At 53.0% G+C, this 14,699-nt stretch overlaps 1 protein-coding gene across 1 annotated transcript in view; it reads right to left on the bottom strand.

Annotated features, from left to right (window-relative positions):
• Wdr93 (WD repeat domain 93) overlaps window positions 1-14,699 on the bottom strand; it is a 44,221-nt gene that overhangs the window by 355 nt on the left and 29,167 nt on the right. The window contains exons 8-15 of the mRNA XM_004623466.2: window positions 14,002-14,173; window positions 12,555-12,625; window positions 12,101-12,187; window positions 11,082-11,201; window positions 10,043-10,256; window positions 8,698-8,761; window positions 7,119-7,275; window positions 6,659-6,848 (exon numbers count right to left, since the gene is read on the bottom strand). Coding sequence (XP_004623523.1) covers window positions 6,659-6,848; window positions 7,119-7,275; window positions 8,698-8,761; window positions 10,043-10,256; window positions 11,082-11,201; window positions 12,101-12,187; window positions 12,555-12,625; window positions 14,002-14,173 — 1,075 coding nt within the window. The remainder of the gene's footprint in view (window positions 1-6,658; window positions 6,849-7,118; window positions 7,276-8,697; window positions 8,762-10,042; window positions 10,257-11,081; window positions 11,202-12,100; window positions 12,188-12,554; window positions 12,626-14,001; window positions 14,174-14,699) is intronic.

Raw genomic sequence — 14,699 nt, 5'->3', positions numbered from 1 at the left:
CCCCATCTCCTGCTCCCCAACCTGGGGCAGACCTGGGCCACACTGTGCTCAGAAAGAAAGTGAAGTGACAATGTGTGTCTCAGGACCAGTCAGGCACAGTGGCACCCAGCACCCTTTGCTGGGAACAACACACCGGAATGTGTGAATGGATGGGGGGCTGGGACTGGGAAGAAAGGCCTGTGTGCGAACAGGTGGTAGAGTATTACTTAGCCTTCAAAAAGGAGATTCTGACCCTCCTTCGCTAGCACAGAACAGATCCCAAGGGCATTATAAGGCCAGTGGTGAGGGACAAGGACCACAGACCACTTATCTGAAATCTTTGGGTTCTATCTTTTATAAACAGGAGCTTAAAGATACCAAATAAAAGCATGTTTGGCACAGACTAAACCAGGATTGCATCTCACTGTGTATGTGGATGGGCATGGTCAGTGGGGGCTGAGGGTGTGAGGGGTGTGGAGAGAGGGCTGGGGTTCACTGCCCTGGCTCCACCCTGGGTGACAGTATAGATCAGGCCAAGCAGCAAGAGGGACACTTTGAGGAGAAAGGCAGAGGTTGTGTTTTGGATGCTTTTTGAGACTGCATGTGGGACATGTTCAGGGACACAAGGAAATTCTAACTTGGAAAGTAATCTAGGCTGGGCATGGTGGCGCACACCTGTGACCTCAGCACCTGAGAGGCTGAGGCAGGAGGAGACCAGCCTGGGCACAAACATAGTAGCTGGCCTCCTGGGATGGATCCTGTAAGCCTCAGCTTTCTGCAGCTGCCGCCGTATACCTAAAATCGTAGCATTTGGGAGGCTAAGGCAGGAGGACCGTGAGCTTGAAGTCAGCAGGGGCTAGAGGGAGTTCAAAGTGAATCTGATCCTGTTCCGTCGGTCCTCACCACGATCCTGCAGAGCACGTAACATGGCACCCGGCGCACAGTAAGTGCACAGCACAGCCTAACTAATTATAGTAGCACCGTGCCGGTGCTGACAAATACATGGAAGTGGAACTTGGACCAGGGGGTCAGGACAACGTCCCATCCGTGAATGACCCTGCTCGAGGCAGCTGGATAGAAGAAACTAGAGACTAAAAACAACCGTGGACAGCTCATGGAAGACACGGTGATTCCTGAAGCTGGATGCTCGAGGCCAGGAGGGCTTTCCCTGTGGCTCCAGCAATAAAGGGCCGCTGCCCCTGACAGGGTATCCTTAGCAAAAGGCAGCGGTCTTCGCCCGAGGCACCGCTAGAGGGCGCTAGAGCCAGGCCCTCCACCTGCCTCCCGGAGCCCTTTGCGGAGCCAGCTACGCTCCTGTTCCTGCTCCGACGCTCAGCCCAGCCGCTGCGGAGGTCCAGCTAGGAGACACTGAACACTTCTGTCTGGCTAAACAAACATTCCAAATGATTTCAATGCAAAGCCCAAGCAGAATAATACTCTCTACAGCACTGAAAAAACTTTCGGAAGAGGAGGACGTTGCAGAAGAAAACCCTGGGCCAGTCGCAGAAGAGAGATTTACCAAGCTGGATGCATACCTGAAAGGTTAATTTGTTCGTTGGTTTGTTTGTTTTCTAATGTATTTAGTACGGGGTCTATACACGGATCTGACTCGGACTCCTGGTGATCTGCCTGTTTTCAGCCTCTCAATAGCTGGGATTATAGGCGCGGGCCACCACGCCCAGTCTCAGTCACCATCTCAGCGTGACCCGGGAAAGGGGCCTGCACAGCACGCAGGGGATGGAACCCTGGTCCCTACATCTGCCTAAACAGGCGCTTCAGTCTGCTGAGCTATCTGGCCAGTCCTTCAAAAGGTTAATTTTTTTTCCTTGAATTTTTTTATTGGTACATTTTATATATACATAGTGATAGCATTCATCATAGGGGAATTGTACTTTGCTTCAAACAATAATTTCAAGCATTTTTTAAAAAGATTTAAAATTTCTGAATTTAGTTCAACTTATAATTCATTTCCAAGAAAAAAAAAAGATTAATTTGAATCCCTCATCTCCAAGCCAAACTAACACAGAGCTACTGATTTTCATGCCTGCTTCCACAGCCTGTGTAGGGAGGCCCTGGATGGTGGGGGATGACAAGGGGGTTAGGGAAGCAACACCTCCCCACTGTCCGTCCTCAAGGTCTTTGGGCCCCAGGGTCCAGCACCCTTCCAGTGCCTTCTCTTGTGCTGGGACGGTGGTGCAAAGTGTGTGCAGATTCCGTAGATCGTGACCCTGGGCTGGTGGGAGGGAGGGGCACACCTGTAGTCTCCCTAGAGCCCTCCAGGTCTGCCTGCTGTGGCCACTCTGGGAGAGGGTCATGCCTTGGGTCTCAAGAGCCACAGAGCAGTCGGGACAGGGCCCAAGTTTAGCTCCATGGGTTGGTCAGGAGAGTGTCTCAACCCTACCTACTCTTCCCTCTTCCCCGTGGATGAAGATGTCACCTGTTGTCACGCAGGGCTTGCTGCCTTCGACAAGGGAGCTGTGTGCTGTGTGGTGGGGATTGCTGCGTCACCCTGGATCCCCTGCTGGCAGGAAGTGAGGTGGGAGACCCTGCATCTTGCTGGGCTTATTATATTCCACACAGAATATGAGGAGGCGCTTTGCTTCTGCCAGCTCCCTGTTCTCCTTTCTGCTCTGTCTCGCTGTGTCAGAAGTCTCACCAGGGCTGGGCACTGTGGTGAAGCTGGGAAGGTGAGGCAGGGGATCTGCAATGCCAGCCCAGCCTGGGAAACTTAGTGACTTAGGAAGACCCTGTCTCAAAATTTACAAAAGGGGGGTGTAGCTCAGTGCAAAGGCCCTGGACTCAATCTCCAATACAGAAAAAACATTGACCGAGTCAGAGGCCAAGGAGTCCAGGCCCACGGGGCTGGGGTTAGCAGGAGTGTGGGGTGACAGCTGGCACTTGGGGCCTCCGGGGAGGCAGCTGTGCTTCTCACGGGCTGGTCACCGAAGTTCTGGTGCAGATTTGTGTAGACAGTGTGGACAGGCTATTGCAAGCTTGAAACTTTGACTCTGTTGCTACAACTAATTTCAGACACGGGTAAACAGGAAAAAATAAAGTAAGAGCCAAGAATTAAAGGCTTTGGACAGGTATGGGGGGATCAAAAGTTAACACAGTGGTTCTCAGAACTGCTGCCTGGCAGGACCATTTATCATGTCCTGTTAGTAATACCTGGGAAGACCACAGACACCAGGCCTCAGAGCAAGCCGGATAGGAGAGGCCCTCTTAGAATCCATTCTTTCCTGATTTATTTGTAGGACCCAAACTAGAAAGTGTCATTCAAACATTTCCTGGCGACCAAGAAAATGTGATGTCTCCGGTGAGCAGGAAGCCGGACCTGACCCTAACCAGGCAGATCCCTGCCAGCCCTCAGCTTGCCCATGTGCCATGGGCCCCATGTCCATCTGCTCCAGCCTGCCCAGCTACAGTGACCTCTTCTGGGACAGGTGAGCTGGAAGAGTCCCTTCCATTCCCTGTGGGGGCCAGGATGGGCCTTGGTGGGTCAGAGAGTGGGAGTCTGAGAAGGCAGTCTCCTTACTGGGACAGCCCAGTCGGGGAGTGATGCAGGTTATACACGATATATAACATAACACTCACTGAGGGGCGTGGTGCACAACTGGTGTCCCAGCATGCTGGGAGGCTGAGGCAGAAGGGTTGCAAGTTTGAGCCCAGCCTGGGCAACTAGGGGAGACCATGTCTCAAAAAAAAAAAAAAGTGGTAGAGGCTGGGGAGGTAGCTGAACCCAAAGGCCCTGGGCTCAACCCCTAGTACCACCGGAGACCCAAACCCAAGCCAGTATTTATAAAGGCTGGCTTTTGAATGCTGAAACTGGAGAGCCATGGGAACTTCTGAACATGTGGCTGTTACGGCTTGCCTCTACATGTCCCCTGAAGGCCTTATGTAGTCCTGGGGTGGCTTCTGGAGTTTGTAATTGATTCATGATCCAATGCTGGGATTAAGGGCGTAAGTGCCTTGGGGCAGATACTCTGCTTTACAATGTAAGGAGGGAACAGAGGCTGGCCAGCTGCCTGAGCTGCTGCCACTCCCTTTCTCTCTGCTCTTTGCCACCACTGTGAAAGGTTGCCCTATGCCATGTGCCACTCTGCCTTGGAGCCAGCTGGGTATGGACTGAGACCTCTACTGACTGTGAGCTAAATAAACCTTTCCTTCCTTCATTTTGGGTGTTGGGTATTTTGTCCCAGCAACAAGAGAACAGTAACTGAGACAGTGGCCCAGAGGGAGGTCCTGAGGTCACTGCTCAGGCCCATCCAGGTCTTGCGGAGAATGGTCTCTGAATGCCACAAGTTCCCCAGGGCAGTGTGCTCCCCCCGAAAGCCTGAAGCAATGGCCCTGTCCACCCCACGGAAATCTCCAGCCAACCTTTCAGGTTATACATTTATTATCTCAGGTATTTCCTTAGAGGGACAGGGAGCTGACAAACAACAAAGGTGATTTTCTAAAAAAAAAAAACCCCATGAAATTATATTCTAGAGTGATATAAAGTCAGATTGCTGGTGGTTTATTTTTTTCTTTTTATGTATTTAGTACAGGATCTACAGGGTCTCACTACATAGACTGGACTCGTAGTGATCTTCCTGTTTTCAGCCTTTCAAGCGCTGGGATTACAGGTGTGTGCTGCCACGCCCAGTCTCAATTGCCTCCTCAGGGTGCCCCAGGTATGGGGTCAGCACAGCTTGTGGTGCAGGGGATCGAACCCCAGCCCCTGCACTTTGCCTAAGCAGGCACTTTAGTCCACTGAGCTATCTGGCCAGCCCTGCTGGTGGTTTCTAATGGTAGGATTATGGGTTACTTAAGTTTCCTTTCTTTTTTTTTTTTTTGAGACAGGGTCTCACTATGAGTTTCAGGCTGGCATTGAGCTCACTTTGTAGCCCAGGATGGCTCTGAACTCCCAAGGATCCTCCTGCCTCAAGTGCTATAATCCTTCCTGAGTGCTAGGATTACAGGTGTGAGCCACCACAGCTGGCATATTTTGGGGATTTTTTTTTAAAAAACTTTTTTGTTGGAACCAGGGATTGAACTCAGGCCCTTGTTCTTGCAAAGCAAGCGGTTATTCCATTGAGCCATCTCCCCGGCCCCCAGCCGGCATAGTTTCAAACCTATAAAAATGAACCTTCACCTAGATTTCCAGTTGTTTATGTTTCATCTCCCTGTCTTTCTCACTGCATAAACATTTTCCTAAATTTTACCATCTAGTAACATTTTATTTATTATTTATTGGTACTAGGAGTTGAACTCAGGACCTTGTACTTGCCAGGCAGGCACTGGGCCACCGAGCTATATCCCTGGCCCTGCTAAAGTTTTAACAGTGTCTGTCTATAAACATTTTCCCAGGCCACTTGAAAGGAAGTGGTAGATGTTATGACACTTTCCCCCTAAATTCTTCAGCTGTGTCTCCTAAGAGCAAATCATCAGGGGCTAGAATCACAAGTCCCCATGTGAAGAATAGCCAGCTTTGTCCATAAAGCTCCAGCAGGGGCCACGTCAAGGGTCTCTTTCACCATCCCTCTGCCACCAGACTTCTGATGTTCTGCCCTCTGCCTGGCACCACGTAGGAAGGGCATAACTGTAGTGGCTGGGAGCTGGGTGCAGCTCAGGGGATGAGCGCTTTCTTAGTGTGCTCAGAGCCTGGCTTCCATCCCCAGCACCCCTCCCCACCTGAAGGAAAAGAAAGGGCAGAGGAAAGGAGGAAGGAATAAAGGGATAGGTGACAGGTTAAACGCCAGAGCTGAGAAGCAAGAATACACTGTGGTGCCGCCTAGTGGTAGTGTCCAGAATTCCCCCAGGCTTGTTTTGATTTCTTTTGTTGGGGGTGGCTAGAGATGAGGTTTTGCTATGTGGTGCAGACTGGCTTTGAACTCACTTATGCAGCCCAGGCTGGCCTGCTCATGGCAGTCCTGCCTCAGCCTCCCAAGTGGTTTTTTGCTTTTTTGAGACAAGGTCTTCCTCTGTAATTTAGGGGGATCTTAAACTCATTCTGTAGCCCAAGCTGGCCTTGAACTCACAGCAGTTCCCCTGCCTCAGCCTCGTGAGTGCTGGGCTTACAGGACAGCACTGACACACCTAGCAGGCAGTGGAAGCAGGAGTGAAAATCAATAGCTCTGTGTTAGTTTATCTTGGGAGATTAAGGATTCAAATTAACCTTCCCAGTATGCATCCAGTGTGGTAAGTCTCTCCCCAGAACTAAAACCAACCCCAAACAACCTTATTTTCAAAACTGGACAGTTGGGCCAGGGAGATAGCTCAGTGGCATAAGCATCTGCCTGGCAAGTGCAAGGTCATGAGCTCGATCCCCGGTACTACACACACACACACACACACACACACACACACACAACACACACACACACACCAAAAAAGCGGCAGTGGCTCATATATGATCCTAGTTTACCCTGTCCTAACCCCTGCCTAAAAATCCAAATGTGCTTTTGAAAAAAACAAGTTGAGAAAATAAAGAAAAGATGCTCACAGGAAAAGACATCTGGCTTCAGCCGAAGCCTTCCCTTCCTGCCATCCTGAATTACTCTTTTCTCTCCCCTGTGTACCAACTGTGGTGCCTGGGGGTGGGCAGCGAAATGCCCAAGGGACCGTATGGCAAACTCCTCTGTCTTCACCCCAGACGCAAGCCCAGGTCCTATGAGGAGCCAGACCCCGAAGCCCTTACCTCTTCTGGAGCACAAGCTCACATCTTTTCTCCAACGGCAACACCATGTTCTCCCTTGAGTCCTCTTGGGGAATGGTGGGATTTTTGGAGATATTTTCCAGCAGTGGGTAGGCCTCAAAATTAAAACAGAAAACAGAATTCCAAGTGTTCTTGGCATTGCTGGTGGGCTTCTCTTTACCTGAACAGTCACCTGTGAGGAACAAGAGCCCCATCTGTCACTGAGCATCTGAGGCCCAAGGGCTGAGGGCTGCGGGCAGGGGTGGGGAGGGCAGTGGGCTGGGGCGACTCCAGGGAGACCATGCCAGCCTTCCTTCAGAGACTCCTGGCCAGGGTCAGCCAGATTAGGTCTGGGTGGGCATCCTGTGGCACTTGGGGAGAGGGCGTGGGGAAGGGGACCTGTGGTCACTTGCTTCACAGAGGGCTGTCCTTGGGCTGGGCGGGCCCCACTCTCCCTCCTCACCGAGGAGCAGGAAGCAAGGGTGCTGTAAAGACACAACAAACAGGGGCTTCCCGGGCACGGCCAGCTGCGGGCCTGCAGGCAGAGCGAAGGCACAGATGATTTCGGCCTTGGTCACGTCCATGAGGCTCACAGAGCCATTCCTGGCAAAGATCAGCACCTGGGACACGGAGCAGTAGGGAGTGGGGACCCTCCTCGTCTTGGTGTCCCATGGACGGCAGGGCACAGAGGCCATCCCAGCCAGAGTGACAGAAGCAGCTGGACATACAACACAGGTGCAGGGAATGTCTGGGCTCTTACATGGCCAGACCTGGGGTCCCTCCCAGACACTGGGGACACAACCGTGCTGACCTTCCTGCCTGGTGCAGGGCTGGCTTCTCCCCCAGGTCTCCCCTGCTCCTTGTGTTGGGCGCCTGGGCACCTGACACCCCTTAGCCTGTGTCCCCTGCCTAGGACCTGAGTGGTTTCTCCTGCCAGGCTCTGTCCTTTCTGGGACCCTGGGACTCTGCTGCTGCCATAGCACTTCCTGTCCCTCACACAGCCAGCCATGTCACTCTCCAGAACTCCCAGCTCCTGTCACCTCAGGAAGGGACACTTGAGGGTCCAAGAAGGTACGCGGTTCTACATGGGACCCTCGGGACTGTCCTGGGGTCCCTCTCAGCTCCTCTGTGAGCCCATGTTCTTGTCCCGTAAGTGATGGCAGAGAACCTCTGCCCTCTCTACTCACCTCATGACTAGGAGACCCCCAGGCACCCGACTCTCCCACATCCCCCTAGCTAACTGGCTGGTGAGGTCTGATGGACAGTCTCATCCCAGGCTGCCTTGGACCTGCCCCTGGTGTCCTCCAGGCCTGGCTGCCTACAGGACCACACCAGGACCACAGCCTCCACAGTCATCTAGGGATCAGCACCGCACCTCCCTCTCATGGGTCTGTCTCCCCACAGTGCCCATCACCCCACTCTCCAGCCCTGTTCACACACCTTCTGAAGCTGGTCCTTCTGCACCCCCTGTACCCCTGCGTTGCCCCTTGAGCTCCACACCCTAGAGGCCTGATGCTGAGCAGCCTGAACGTCCCTCTGTGTCCCTGCCTTCTTCAAGCTCTTAGGCTCCCTGGTGAAGCCCAGCTGTCACTTCCTGTCACATTTTCCTCCCATGCCAACCTCTGGGGACCTTCTCTGGCCCACATCTCTGTTTCAGAACCTGGATGCAGACTTTCCTGGGTCCTAGGGTAGCTCCCGACTGCCAGGTCTGTCTCTCTGCAATGAGCTCCATGCACGGGGGACTTGATCTTTCAGTTGGTTTTTGTAGCTGGGGATTGAACCGAGGCTCCTCCCATGAGCTGCACCCTGCCTGGGGCCTCGTCCTTTCAGTCTGCTCCCATAGTCTCTCCTGTACCCAGTGCACAGCGGGCTGCCAACGGATCTTTTTTTTTCTTTACAGTGCTAGGGCCAAATCCACCCCTTGTGTGTGCTAGGCAAGTGCTTTACCACTGAGCTACATCCGGGACCAATGCATGAGTATATTTTGAAGGAAAAATGGGAACACATCTGCAGAAGAGGAACGAGAGGCTTGTGGCACCTACCATGCCGGGCAAGGTGGGGACTGGGGCCACTGCACAGATGGCTTCATCCAGATGCTTCACGGGCCTGCAGGACACAAAACACACATTTGCTCGTCTGAATTTTCAAAATTTTACCCTTCTCTCCTGGGATGCAACCTAGGGAAAGTCCGGGCAGGTACCTCAGGAGATATGTGGCAAAAGCTAGTGACCACTTCAGCACCTTCCTCCTAGTGGCTGTGGCATATGATGCAATGAAAATGAAAGACCCTCTCAAGCAGCAATACCTATGACTCTCGTACCGTGTTGCAAAGCAAGTTACAATAGCCATGCTGGCAAGCTGGAGGCTATGTAGGGAGAGCAAGCTTTCATTTACAAGTTGCCTAAGTATGCAGGGCTCAATAATATGCTGTTTCGAGACACAGGCGCATATATGGGATTCATTCTTAAAAGGAAATAAAAAGAGATGATGCATTTAGGAAAATGATGTGATAGATTGAAAAAACATTGGCCATACTGGTCAGTGACTTCCATCTACAGGAGCAGTCCACTTCGCCATTGCTTGTGGGGACACTGGTGACTCCTGGCCACGTGGGACCATAGCAGTTGTCACCTGAACAAAGGCTGGAAAAGCACCTGCGCTAGGGGTGGGGGGCTGCCCCTCCTTTGCTGCAGGGCACACCTAGCCTGGCAGTGTAAGTCCAGGGGTGGTGAGGCCAGAGGAACAGCGCTCTGGCGCCCCCTGCTGGTGCATGGGTGAGCACAGCCTGACAGCCCTGCAGGTGGAGGGGAGAGCAGAGCTGTGGACTTGTGGAATCGCGGCTGGGTTCCTGCTTTCTTAACCCACCGAGTTTTGGGGTGCTTGGGTTCTGTAGTGATAGATTAGCACCATGTGGGAGGAGCGAGGAGGCTGAGGCGAGGGGAGGGACATGGAGGGCCTCGATGGAACTAGAGAGGATCGGTTTCCAGTGGGCAAGGGCGTTTCGTTCAGCCGATTATTCCTTTCACACACGCACATGATATAGACTGACTGCAAGCATAAAGTCTTTTTTTTCCCCCCCTGCGGTACCAGAGATCAAACTCAGACCTTGTGCTTGCCAGGCAGGAACTTATGCCGCTGAGATATCTCCCCGGCCCCATAAAGTCTTTTTAAATATTAAAAAGGGAGCGATCTTGGGAGAATGATTAAAGGTTATGTTTGTAGGCGTGCGTCTCTCTGTCCCATGGCACATGGAGGATACAGTGTTAGAAAATGTGTCATCCACACATGACGCAGTGATGGCAGCAGCCCGCAGGACAGTGGGGACCACGGGGGCTGCTCGTCTTTGCAGTGGAGTAGCATCGTATGTCTCCTCCACAGGCCACCTACCTGGTCACAAGCACCTGGCTGGTGGGTCCCCTTGTGCCGCTGGCTGTCACCAGATGGAGGGACGCATTGGTGCACAGCACCACGCATTGCACCTGGGACTTGACTGGGCCCTCTGGATACAGGTTCTGGCCCTTGTGGACCAAGAAGTACTTTAGAAAGTGAATGCTTTGGCAGAAACACCCCTCAGGAAGGGCGATGACCCCTAGGGGGAAGCCTGCAGGAAGAAATCACATGGGCTGGTCAGGCTGGTGGCTCTGTGGTCGGGGAGTGGTGAGGAGCCGGGAGAGGGCTGAGCCAAGCGACGGGGGCGTGTGCCACGAAACCCAGTCTCAGCCCCCAGCGAGCTCTAAGGAGGAGCTGGGCAGGGGCTGAGAGGGCGCCGAGCCCGTGGGTGGTGGGGGCGGGCTGGGCCAGTGAAGGGGTGCGGCCGGGCTGGGCCAGTGAAGGGGTGCGGCCGCTGCGGCTTTTAGAGGAGGAGGTGTACACGAATGCTGGCAAACAAGATTCGCCGGCTCCCAGAAAGACGAAAGGAAGCTGTGTGAGGGGCGTGGGCGGCAGGAAAGCAAACCAGGGGGAAGGGGCCTTTGCAGGCCTGGTGGGCGGGACCCCACCGCTTCAGGGAATGAAATGCCACCGACTCTGACACCTGCAAAGGGCGCCACCAACTCCAGCTGCTGTCGGCTGGCTGCTCTGCGCCAGGGAACTCCTGCCACTGACTGAGCGGGTAGAAAGAGGAAGAAAACTCGCTCGGCTTGCAAGCCGAGGGCCGGAGGCAGAGGGCAGGGGCGTCATCGGAAGGGCAGTGCTGGCTCTCCGCAGCTGGTACAGCACCGCGCACACGGCACACACACGCTAGGACTTGGCAGTGGCGAGCACCAGCACTTGTTATTATGTTCAGAAAGTGTTTGTTATGGTTTATATCGGGGTGACCCCCAAAGCCTCATGTGCTCCTGGGTGGGGCTTTGAGAGATCAATTCCCAAGGCCTGCTCCAGTGCCACAGCCAGAGACCAGCAGGGGCTGGAGAGGGAGAAGGCTCACCTTCGGCCACGTCCCACAGTGTGAGCACGCCGTCCTCGCAGGCCAGCACCAGGTAGGAAGAGGAGCAGCTGAGCCACGAGGCAGTGATGGGGGCAGCACAGGGCCACACGCCCTCAGGTTCTGCGGGGAAGATGCTGCTTACCAGCTGCTCCAAGACCTGCCTACCACCAATGACCTGTAACCCAGCAGGCGCCAGGAGTCCTGTCTGCATGTGCTGGCCACCTCGGGGATCTCCCGGAGTGCCGCCTGCCCTCCTCAGGACGGGGCAAACCATTTTCCAGGCTCAAGACACAGTGCCAGGTGCTCTGCAGGTCCCATTCAGTTTAGTTCCTGAAAGGTTTCTATTAAGTTAGTACTCCTCGCCCCATTTTACAGATGGGGAGACTGAGGCAGGGCAGGAAGCCACTTGCCCAAGGCCACAAGGCCAGTCAGTGGAACAGTGGAGAGTAGGAGCCAGGCTGTCTGGAATGGGCAGAAGAAAGGAAATTCTTTCTTTGCAAATATGTACCATGACTTTTGGGGTACAACACTGAAGTTCACTAAGTGCACAGTGCCAGGCCTTGACATGGTATGTGTCTGTTGAGTGAACAGAGGAAAGCAAAGCACCCACATTTCTTGGTCCCCCTCCATACAAAGGGCTTCACACAGGGAAACCCTGCTCTCTCCACTTCACAGCGGAGTGTGGCCAACTATTTAGCTCTGTGTTCCAGGCAAGGAGCCAGGCTGGTGAGAAGCACAGCTGTGGCCCCTGCACAGCCAGTCAGGTAGGGCCCTCCTCCCACTACCGTCACCTTAGCTGCTTCATGGCCCTGAGGACCTGACGAGGCTTTGTCCTTGGCCTGTCATGTTAGTTCAGGACAGATTGTGAGGCCACGCCCAGCTGTGGAGCGCCCACTGCTGCCTGCCCAGCTCTAGCTGCTGGAAGGGACAGTGCTACATCTCAGTCACGCCCTCAGTGCAGCTGGGAGACCCTGTCCTCAGCCCTGAGCTCAGGCACCTCTCGCCGCAGGGAAAAGTACCGGCTTTGTCCTTCAGAGTTCGGTTCAGCAAATAGAAGAAGAAGTTGTGGCTTCCGGTCCAGTGGATGCCCAGGACATAGGCCACCCCTGGAGAAGAGAAGAGTAGTGTGATATGACACATCTGGGTAGCCTTCAGGCCACATGGAAGGAATGGGCTCAAGCAGCAGCAGCTAGAAGCTGAAAGCTGCCCATTGAGCCAGTGCATTTCTGGCACGGGGAGCAGGCACCCCCAGGGCTGCGCCCCAAAGATGATGCCAGGTTTTACTATCAGGGACTCTGGCTCAGGCACAGATCCAAATGGTGACGGTTAAGCCACTGCTGGTGACCTCATGTCCACACCCACCCCCTCCTTCCAGCGGGGCTGGCCAGAGTCATCTCTCAGGAAGGCAGCTTGGGGTCTTTCTCCCTGAGGTGACTCCCTGCCCAGGACAACTGTCTGGGCAGGCGCGCTTACCTGCGGGGCTCCTGGCTTCCACTGGCGTCGTGGTGATGCAGCTAGGAAGGAGGAAGTGGAACGTGGCGGTGCTGGGAAGCAAAGAGCTGTGGTCAGGCTCCTCGCCAGGAGGGGCCTCGGCTAGGGTCTAGGGGGTGGGCCTTGGTTTTGGACCAGAAAGAGACAGGAGAATTTCTTCAGAAAACCATGTCCACCACAGATATTCCCAAGATTGGGCATAGTTTTTGCCATCACAGCATGGGTTACTGAGGCCCAGCTGATGATTGATGTGTATTTATTTATTTATTTTCTGTATTTAGGACAGGGCCTACAGGGCCTACAGGGTCTCACTACACAGATCAGACTTGTAGTGATTCTCCTGTTCTCAGCTTCCCAACAGCTGGGATTATAGGTGCGTGCCACCACGCTCAGGCTCAATCACCCTCTCAGCGTGCCCTGGGGGCGGGGCCCGCACAGCACGTTGGGGATCGAACCCTGGCCACTGTGCTCTCCTGAAGCAGGTGCTTTAGCCTGCGGAGCTATCAGGCTGATGTGTTTATTATAATAGAAGAAGTTATGTCTGTAATCCCAGCTGAGAGTCTGGGGCACCAGGAGTGCAAGCTCAAGGCCAGCCTGGGCAACTCAGCATGATTCTGTCTCAGAATAAAACAAAGGAGGCAGAAACGTGGCTCTGTGATACAGCGCTTGCCTAGCAGGCACGAGGCCCTGTGTTTGATCTCAATACTGGAAAAAAAAAGTAAGCAGTAATGTATTATAATATATATCTATATTACATTTAGAAAGGCAGAAAGGAAATAGAAATATTAATAGTGATGACTTTTATTTCCACTTTTAGAATGTTCTGTTTTTTAGAAAATCAGGGAAAAATTTTAAAGAGATGTCCTACATAAACTATAAAATAAACTCTATTTCTCATTTCCATAGCTATATATTTTCTCCCCAGTGGTAGGTATCAAATATATGACCTCATGCATTCCAGGCAAGTGCTTTGTCACTGAGCTGTACCCTCAGCTATTCCTTTTCAATCCATGTTCTCAGCATTTATTTATTTATTTATTTATTTATTTATTTATTTATTTGATACAGGGTCTCACTATGCAGTTCAGACTCATAGTGGCCCTCCTGCCTCCGCCTCCCCTGTGCTGGGACTGCAGGTGTGTGCCACCATGCCCAGTTTCGGGCCAGCTGGGTGTGCCTGGGACTCCAGGGCCAGCATGGGATGCAGTACTGGGGATCAAACAGGTCTTTGCACTTGCTAGGCAGGTGCTTAGACTGCCAAGCTACCTCCCCAGCCCCATGTTTTCAGCTTCTGTACTTACACAATCTTCACACAACATCTCAAAAATCTCTGCTGAAGTTCTCTAAAAATTTCCCCAACCCAGAAAAACCTTCCAGATTGGGCCTGACCCTGGTCTTGGAGTTCCTCCCCGTGTGTGCGGGGGCTCACCTGAGGGGCTCCTCCCCCAACTCCCTGTCCAGGTTCTTCTTGTAGCAGGCATGGACGCGCTCTGCGTGCTGCTCCCACTGGCTGTCCCTGATGAAGTGGTTCTGCCCGGAGCCCAGCCCGGAGTAGTCTTCCACCTTTGCAAAGACTTCCAGGGGGCTTTTAAACGTGGTACCTTAATTGAGAGCATTCCAGAATTAGTCAGCACACCTGCTCTCCCCTCCCCACTCCTTGATTTCTCCCACTCCCCTCCATGCTTCTAGCGTCCCTGCAGAAGCCTCCTCTTCAACTCTTATTCTGCAGTTGGTCTGGGATCCCGGATGTCCAGTCCCCAGGCTCCCGCTCAGCAGCCTGGGTGACAGCAGCCATCCACCCTCCTCCCACACCTTCAAAGCAACCAACATCATCCCTACCTCACGTTGAATACAAGACTAAATTCCAGATGAGTTTTAGAGGCAAATATAAAAGATAAAACAATAAAGCACTTTATTTATTTATTTATTTATTTATTTATTTTTGGGCAAAACCAAGGATTGAACTCAGGCCCTTGTGCTTGCCAGGCAAGTGCTTATTCTACTGAGCTATCTCCCCAGTCCCTATAAAGCTCTTAAAAGTAATACAAGCAGTATCTTCACGACCTCTAGATATGGAAAGACTTTTTGCAAAACACAAAAATAACTTCCAATAAAAGAAAAATCAGG

The sequence above is a fragment of the Octodon degus genome, unplaced genomic scaffold, assembly GCF_000260255.1.
Source record: "Octodon degus isolate 3935 unplaced genomic scaffold, OctDeg1.0 scaffold00002, whole genome shotgun sequence".
NCBI lineage: Eukaryota > Metazoa > Chordata > Mammalia > Rodentia > Octodontidae > Octodon > Octodon degus.
This window is presented reverse-complemented; position numbering and strand designations above follow the sequence as displayed.